The sequence below is a fragment of the Bombyx mandarina genome, chromosome 11 (assembly GCF_030267445.1).
Source record: "Bombyx mandarina strain Sakado chromosome 11, ASM3026744v2".
NCBI lineage: Eukaryota > Metazoa > Arthropoda > Insecta > Lepidoptera > Bombycidae > Bombyx > Bombyx mandarina.
Window position 1 is genome coordinate 1440846 of NC_143218.1, and position 9059 is coordinate 1449904.

At 33.8% G+C, this 9059-nt stretch overlaps 1 protein-coding gene across 3 annotated transcripts; it reads left to right on the forward strand.

Annotated features, from left to right (window-relative positions):
* The first annotated feature begins 153 nt into the window (after nucleotides 1–153).
* LOC114246634 (uncharacterized) lies at nucleotides 154–8123 on the forward strand. 3 transcript variants are annotated; one of them, XM_028179257.2, is made up of 4 exons: nucleotides 154–251; nucleotides 2530–2836; nucleotides 4174–4332; nucleotides 5101–8123. In XM_028179257.2, exons 2-4 carry the CDS (start codon nucleotides 2539–2541, stop codon nucleotides 6018–6020), a joined length of 1377 nt encoding a protein of 458 aa, XP_028035058.2. In that variant the 5' UTR covers nucleotides 154–251; nucleotides 2530–2538; the 3' UTR covers nucleotides 6021–8123. The 3 variants fall into 3 exon arrangements, with proteins under 3 accessions (XP_028035058.2, XP_089587365.1, XP_028035059.2); XM_089731239.1 differs by lacking the exon at nucleotides 154–251 and adding an exon at nucleotides 698–810; XM_028179258.2 differs by lacking the exon at nucleotides 154–251 and adding an exon at nucleotides 766–898.
* The last annotated feature ends 936 nt before the right edge of the window (nucleotides 8124–9059 follow it).

Here is a 9059-nt window from a genome sequence, read left to right on the forward strand (position 1 = left end):
AATTTGACGGAAAAACAACAATTCTTGGAGATTCCTAACTTTTCTAAGCGGCTTAAAAAATATTGATACTTTTTCTGAACAAAATCAATCAATCGAAATTAAGATTATCGATTTTCAGTTCAAAGTCGATTCCTTGATAGATCTTCACGTACCACAACACTAGCGCCCTAGAATTTTTGCTCGAGAATTGAGTAAGCGGTGCTGTTAGGAATTGTGTGTTCCTATTTAATTAAACTGAATTACTGTTTTAGGTATGTATAATTTCTTGTTTTTCTATAGTAATAGAATTAATGCATTGAAACGTTTTGAATCATTCATTATACAAGCAACTGTGCGGAAGATTGTAATACATACAGGTAATAAAACTTAATATGTACTATTTGTTGATTTAGATCATATGTGTTTTAAATCGTTACGATCAAATTTAAAGTAGGTACTATAGGACATCCGTACGCAGCTGCATATTTAAAAAAAATATCATCAAACATTTCCGACAGTATCATCTGTTTTGATAAATGGACACAAAACCAGGGCATGCGAATAGATTCAGTCAAATTAATTTCTAAATAACATTAATTTAAACAACATCACATTGTCTGAATAGTATTTAAAATCTAATTAATACAAAATATACCTTAAAACGTTGCTGCTAGTAAAGACACCTAGTGCCATCTTGTGGGGGCCTTCAAAAACTTATTTCTTTAGCCTCGTTCTCGAAAACAACATATTTTGTAAAGATGAAATGTAATTTTATTTAAAACTAAAATTATAATAGCATTTTTACGTACCACGCACCGCTAAGTTTATTGTGTAAGTACGTATTTAGCATGTGTTAAGAAACTGGGGCATGATAGATTTACATCGTGCTGGATAAGAACAACCCACTGCCTATGACTGGGTAGGTTGAGAACGCCTTTCACTTAGCGTCGACCATGTTCACCACAAAATCACTTAGTCATAGAATAAACACGCTTAAATGATAATTAATAGACAAATAAACAATTTCACGTGTGTTAAGGGGCATTTTTAAAAACTTAAACTAGGTATATAGGTACTTCCCGATAACGCCATTCGCAATTGCGTGTAAGAACTTCTCAAAGATTTTGAATGACTTAATGTTATTTGAGACACAGTGGCCATAATGTTATACCACACATTCTCTAATCATTAGATAAGTAAATGTATACTAAAAAAAGCATCATTTACGCGAATGTAATTCACAAAAATTTAACATTTAAAACGCGTGAACTTATTTTATAAAATTAAAATCCCGGAAATAGACAATGTTTCTGAGGCATTACAATAGTATATATGCATAAAAAAATCCGAAAATTATTATGCGGACCTGAATATACTTATGCTGTAAAATACACGCATGCGTTCTTACTTTAATGTCGACATTCGCGCACCCCGATGCTAACAAAAGCTACCTACTTCTTTTTTTGCTTCTAAATTTCATAAAATAGTCGTAATTTTCTTTTTTTATGTTGTCTTATTTCAAATTTTTTCCTGGAACTGGGTTATGGACCGCACCTGGTGTTAGATTTGATCGTAAGCGACTACCGTAGTTCGAGATTGCTAAGAGACATGTTCCCGCATTGTAGCCCACTGAGTTTCTCGTCGGATCTTCTCAATGGGTTGCCTTTCCGATCCGTTGGTAGAATCGGCGAAGCACGGCTCTTGCTAGGGTTCGTGTTAGCAACGTCGTCAGGTTTGAGCCCCGTGAGCTCACCTACATGTTAGGGCGAAGCTGAAATAGCTTCTCAAGGCTATCAGCCTGGTAGGAAAAAAAATTGCATTTGGTGTAAAAAAAATATATTTTAATTTAATCACATAATTTTGTAAACTGAATTATTGAAATAGTAACTTTTAATTTACGTATTTATTTAATGTTAAATTTAAAGTAATTTTCACATATCAAATGTTCGTTATTTGTCACTATTATTTGATTAACTTTCATATATAGAACATATTTATAGGTATATGATAAAAAAAAATCAAATTTATTGTATTAATGTTGTTAAAAGTTAAGTATTTTCTGTTAATCTATAAAATAATACACATTCGGATTATTTGATTCATATTACTTGTATATGCACATAAAATTTATGCAAGCAAATTTATTCTTAATTTTATTTATAAAAAATAACTAAATCAATAATGCCAATAATGCCCACTCTACAGTCATATGTTTCCTGAATTGATTGAAAAAAATACGAATGTGTTTTGTATTTATAGTTATTTAAATAATAAATTCAAAAACTCCTTAAACACAGTAATATTGATGATTAATTTAATAAGTCATTGTTGATCATTTTGCAAATACCTTTGAAAGCATTCATTGTTGCAGAAATAATAGGGCAAAATCTGTTCACTAATAAATATATTCATATATATACAATTTAAAAGCTATATTTAGATAGGTAACAATATTAATTGTAATTTGTGGTTTTTTAATAACTAACTACAATATTCAAATTAGTCCAGACAAACCAACATAGTTAATAATGCTATTTTCTGGATTTCCAGGATTGAATAATGTCTAAAAACTATACAAAGAGCAAACCTCAAAAACAACCTCGTGCAGAGAGCTCTCAAAGCAAGCTCAAGATGAAAAAACCACCAGAAATACAGCAAAATGATCCTGGTAAAACTGTCACCCAACCAAGACCAAAAAGATCACCCAAGCAATTAAAAAATGTGGACAAAAACCCAGAATACTATCCAGAGAAAGTGAAACGCACCAAACCCGTCAAAAAGATCATAATGAAACCAAAAAGCACTTTGAAAGTCATCGGTGGGATCAGAAAACGTAAATTAGAGAATCCCGTCAAAGGTAAGGACTTGATGCACTCTAATGACCGCTTAAATGATCACATTCATGTCATAACTTAGTAGTTTTTTTTTTATTGCCCTTGTAGGCAGACGAGCATACGGACCACCTGTTGGTGAGTGGTTACCGTCGCTCATGGACTTCAGCAATGCCAAGGGCAGAGCCAAGCTGCTGCCTGCCGCTAGATAGAGCACTAGCATCAAATAGAATAATATCACCTTTTCTTTTGTTAAAACGAGTATCAAATTCTCATCTTAATTAATCACTGTATGTGATATTATTATAAGCAGTTCAACTAGGAACAGACCATATCAAGAGATTCTGCCTAACGTGCCATCCTAAAACTGGTATTAATTATTGTTCTATAGTCAATAGAAAATATTATTTACAAATATAAGTAAAACTGACGTAATGAAGTTCAAATATCACGATAAAGACTGCAGGCAGTCACTTATGTCTCGAGGACTGTCTGAATCTACAAATTGTAAGACATCTGCAATATTAATAGGAATAGTTGATGAGTACATGAGCGGATGAAGGGGTTAAGTACCATTTTTAAGATTTTTGAGTTTTTACATTGAATGAAGTTGTTATGTGTGCTCGTTCAGCCTCCCAAATTATGTACGAAGAAAAGGTACAAGTAACAAAAGTTTATTGTCCGTTTTCTCAAAAGTAACAAATTGTATCATATCCCCTTCATCCACTCATGTCTTCATAGTAAACAGTTTTTTTTTATTTCATGTTTATTACACGATCACACCTTAGAATAAAATGTTATCTGCCTTCTTTTATTTGCCACTGTAGTTTTTTTTTTCTTTGTTTTTTTTTTTTTTTTTCCTACCTATGCTGATAGCCTTGAGAGGCTATTTCAGCTTCACCCTAACGTTTGTAGGTGAGCTCGCGGGGCTCAACCGGAGAGTTGCTAACACTGACCATAGCAAGAGCAGTGCTTCGCAGAATCTACCACCGGATCGGAAACGCGACTGTAGTGAGTGAGTGACTATCCACTTGATAGTGAGTGGTTACCATCCCCCGTGGATGTAAGCAATGCCAGGAGCACAACCAGGCCACAGCCCAAGAGACTTCAACAGCTAGCATCTAGCATCAAAATCAACAACTAGCATCACTGCATAAGACTGCACCTGGCATCTTATGCATTAGCCAAAAATGGCATCATAGTTATTAAATGCAAAAAAAAGGTTTATAAATGTTTAGATTTTAGTCTTTCTTTTAGAGATTCCCTATAATAGACCAGGGATGTTTCAATTATAGCATTCAGGATTTTTGCATGTTTATAGCATTGCTAATGTTTATTAATTAGAAAAACAAACTAATTTCAGGTTCGCATTTGACGATGGACTCCAATTCTGATTGGGAGGCCGATAGGGCCATTCAAGAAGCAGAGCTGGCCTGGAATTCTGATGAGGATCTGTTGGAGATCCTGACTTGTCCTAGTCCAGTTTGGTGGGAAGATCCACCAGATGACCAATATTCTGAAGGTATGTCGAAAAGTAAAAGGCTCTTCTTTCAGGCTCTCATAATCATATGCACTGAGACTTTTAAGTGTAACAGAATTTTTATTGTCTTGAGTGTAGGAAATGAGTGACATCTTATTATTCATATGTCGGCACGCGGGGCAGGGATGGCTAAGCGGTAGTTTCCGTCATCACTCGTATTTGGTTGAACTCAGTTTATAAAAAGTCAATAAAACCTTTTGAATAATAATTATTGAAACTCAACACACACAAGTTACACAATGACAGGGTAAACCGACAGTTTCGTTCCACATACCGACAGACCGACTGACTGACTGCCAAGAGACTCACTGACTGAGACGGATGGACCGTCTGATACGGACTGAATGACTCTCTGACACGAAATGCCACGACTCTGTCCACGTACCGCCATTTTATACTGTGGCGTTACGGAGTCTACCCTACATTTTGTGATATAAAACAACATTTCACCATTTAAAATAATAGTTAAAACAACGTCTTAATATTACTAAAAGTCGTTAACCACGACACATACCAGCCAGCCTTGGTAACTATTCTCCACTATGCTCAGAGACACGGCATGTAGGCTAAACTGTCGTCTACTGAGAACTCTGTAACTTAATGTAATGTCCCATAATGCAATTCAAAATTGAGTTCCCAGAATGAGATTGGTTGAAATTCAGAACGAAAAGTATTTCTATTTATTACCTAACAAAAATAAAATCAATACAAATGATTTTTATTTTGCAATTTTTTATTATTATTTTGCAGATCCAATACCGATAATGACTCGATTAAACTCGAACAAAAGAGAATCAAATTGTTCGGGACAAAACAAAGAAACAATCAATTTAAAAATAAACATTGATAGGAACAATAAGAAATTCATCGAGAAGCGATCGAAATTGGAAAACATTTTGGGTAACATTAAAACTAAAGTTTGTAATAGCGAAGCCGATGCCATCACATCTGAAGAGGAGCCATTGATCTTTAATGACGATTTAGCAAAGGACTTCGAGAACATCAAAATCCCGATCGCCGGTGAGGATGCCGTTAGAAGTGCCGTACCCAGGAGCCTGCCTCCGTTGAAAAGGAGGCCAGCTAAGAACTCGCCCCAAGACAGCATATCGGATAGGAACATAACGTTTCTAGACGACTCCGACATGAAAGCCACCGAGGATGTGACAGCTGTCATTAATGACAGATGTCAAAGTGACGGCGTTATGCGCGAGATCGAATCTAATTTGGACGAATTCTTAGACGACAGCTTGGTAACAATCTACAAGATTATGTCGAACGATAGAAAACATAACCGAATGGAAAATAACAATAAAGCCAACAAGATCAATGAGTATTACAAGAAACGTAAGAACTCAAAGATTTTAAAAAAGAAAAACACTAGTGCTCTAACCAAGAAGTGCGTGTACTGTAAAATGGATGTGAAACATATTAAAAATAATAGCGTTTGTATGATTTGCAAAAACATAATAGTGGACGCTTGTAAATGCCAACCGTTGGTATCGGGACTTCAATATTGTTCATGCTCGACTACGTATGCCTACAAATGTAAGTTGTGCGAATACACAACATTAGTTATCGGTGAGATGCGTAAACATTTGAATGTTCATGAAAGTAGTAAGCAGGCTATTAAGAGATCATGGAAGAGATTCTGTATTGCGGTTAAAAGATGAGCTTTCAAATTTTACTGCCCACCGGAGCGGAGAGGCAGTCGATGAGTTGATATTAGCGGAACAGTGTATTGCTATATAGATATGGTTTAACGTTGAGACATTAGGTAGGTCAATCGTGTTCAATAATGCTAGCCATGTTATTTGTTAAAAAAATATAAAACTTCAACTCTTTTAGTGCTGAGCTTATTTTCACATATTTTGCAGAAATTGCTAACAGATATGAATAAGAACTTTAAAAAAAAAATCAAGATTAACTTCGCAGCAATTATTAAGTCATTAAGAACATTATAACGCGCTAAGACACGTACGTACAGGTCGATAATCAAACTGCGCAAATAATCGGTATTCCGACACTCTGCACTTTATACAGAATCGATCTATCGACGGTTCGCGCTCTAAGGGTTGATATGTAAAGATAGAAAACTATTAATTTAAAGTTCCTAATTTATAATGTCTCATTATAAGAAGTTAAGTTTTGTTGTGCATATTTAGCTTGCCTATTTATAATGTATGTATATTGTATCACAGAAATTTGTTTAGGCCAAGAGGAACTTTTTTTAATGCAGGCAGACATTCGGTCCACCTGATGGTGAGTGGTTACCGTCGCCCATGGACTTCAGCTATACCAGGGGCAGAGCCACGGCGCTGTTTACTATGAACTTAGATTTAATATCCTCAATTGAGATCAAATTTTAATAGCATTTTTTTTTATTGCTTAGATGCATCCTAACATCTGTTTTAATGTACTAATTAAAAATTTTGAATGAAATCTTATAAGAGATATTTAGGTCATTTTAGATTTATACAAAATCCAATATTATATTATAATTCAAGTTACTATGAACTAGTACTAATTTGTCGTTTACATTGAACCATTGACTGGGCACAGTAGCTTGCTCCAGCTCTAACAAACTGTGTGGCCGTGTTTAAATGTATTAATTGTTAAATTAAGAGTATTTATAACAATATGATGGAATGTAATTTTGAATTGGAAGAGACGAGACGAGAGAGATTGCATGTTTTTATAGAAATCTCAATGAAATAATATCTTTTTATTAACGACAAGTCGCGAGGTATTCGAAAATTGTACGTCATACATTGCGGTGTTTGCTGCTTGCGTGATTCTACAAATCAATATTTCTACATTCTATGCGCGTGAATTGTCAAAATCTTTACTTTTAGTATCGAATTATTGATTATTCGGACTTGCAAAAAAGTCACTAAAGAAATCGATAGATTTTGCATTACATTGACGCGTCGTTTCGTGTATAAATTTTAAACTTAAATTTGTTAAATATTTGGTAAATTTGTTGTTAAACTTTGACTTGAAAAGATGTAAATTAAGTCTTAAAACATCGTTCGATAATCGATTATTTCTAAGTGTAGACTTTAAAAATATTACCGCCGACTGCTCTGCGTGTTAAGCCTATTTTTTTTTTGAGTTTACATTAACTTTTATTCAATTCTAGTTGGTTTTAAATGCCCAGTATAAATTAGTTAGCAATTGGACCCGAAAGTTAATTTTCTCGTGAGGCGGGTAGACAGAAAAAAGATGTGTGGTGTCGTGGGACACCGGATAGGAACGAAGTTCCTTATTATAAAAATATTAATATTAAGTTCTATTCGAGGTATAAAGAAAATAAAACTGTAGGTTTCGCAACAACCCACGGTCATTCGGTAACGTGCGAACTTATTGTGGTACACTTCATTCACGGTTGTTTGCATAAGAGTTAGTGTGTTGCGCAAACGAACGCTCTGAGATCGTTGTCAATGAATGCTTAAAAATATGTTATTTTTTGTACATTATTACAAAGTTAAGTCGTACACTGTGCATTACTAGTAAAAATCTTACGTTACGGACGTTTTTTCCGCATCGTCCCCTAAGGAACTTCGTTACAAAAAAAATGCATTTTTATTACAAACTGTTTTTTGTTCGAACTTTATCGTAATGTTATTATTGCTTGCAACCAAAATGAACATAAATGTCTCATTAAATAAATATGTACTCTTGAAAGCAAGACTGATCTTTATTTTTATTTTTTATCGATAATGAATTTGTTGTTTAGGGTGTATGAGCGTAAATAAAGCATGTTGAGGATTGTGGTTTATTGTTTTATTCCCTATTTGATAGGTACTGTGTTGATTATACAGGCTTTTCTACAAATGGTCAACTAGAAAAATAGATGTGTTCTAATATTTTCTACATATTATATAAAAATGAATTGCTGTTCGTTAGTCTCGCTAAAACTCGAGAGCGGCTGGACCGATTTGGCTAATTTTGATCTTGAATTATTTGTAGAAGGCCAGAGAAGGTTTAAATGGTAGATAAATATGAAAATGCTCGGAATTAAATAAAAATAACAATTTTGTTTTTCCTTTGAGGTGTCCCCCGTCGGACGGATTCCTTTTGTTTGTTTTAAGTTGTATTTTGTACAATAGTGTAGGTTTTTTATTTATCGATTGAGGCACTACGAAGTCTGCCCGGTCAGCTGGTGTTCTAATGAAATAATTGGTGGAAGAAAAAAAACTCAAGTAAACAGTATTAAAAATGTGGAGTACTTTAAAAATTATGAAAGAAATCCTAATATTCATAGGAAATTAAAGGAATCCTTATCGATTAAGTATCGTAGGTAACTTTATTTGCAATAAACATTTATGGAGTCGATAAATGTATGATACTATTGAAGATAAAACGGACCAATTAGATAAGTACACTTCAAACATATTCAGCATGGCAAAAGTTGATTTGTTTTAATTGGTTTATGTATAAATTTTTATTTCATTATATATGTATATGGGTAAATTCCTTTTTTATTTATTTGATTTATCAGGCACACGATACACATTACAAGCTAAAAAAAAGATGAACACAATAATGAACATCAAGTAAAAAATCTGACTTGTAACAGTTGTAACATAAGCCATGCGCGCACGACTAATCAAAATAAGTATGCTAAGTACACAATGTTCCTAACAGCTATAGCATAAAATACTATTCGTAGTGTGATAACGAAAACTAATCTTACTTAGATAAGATGT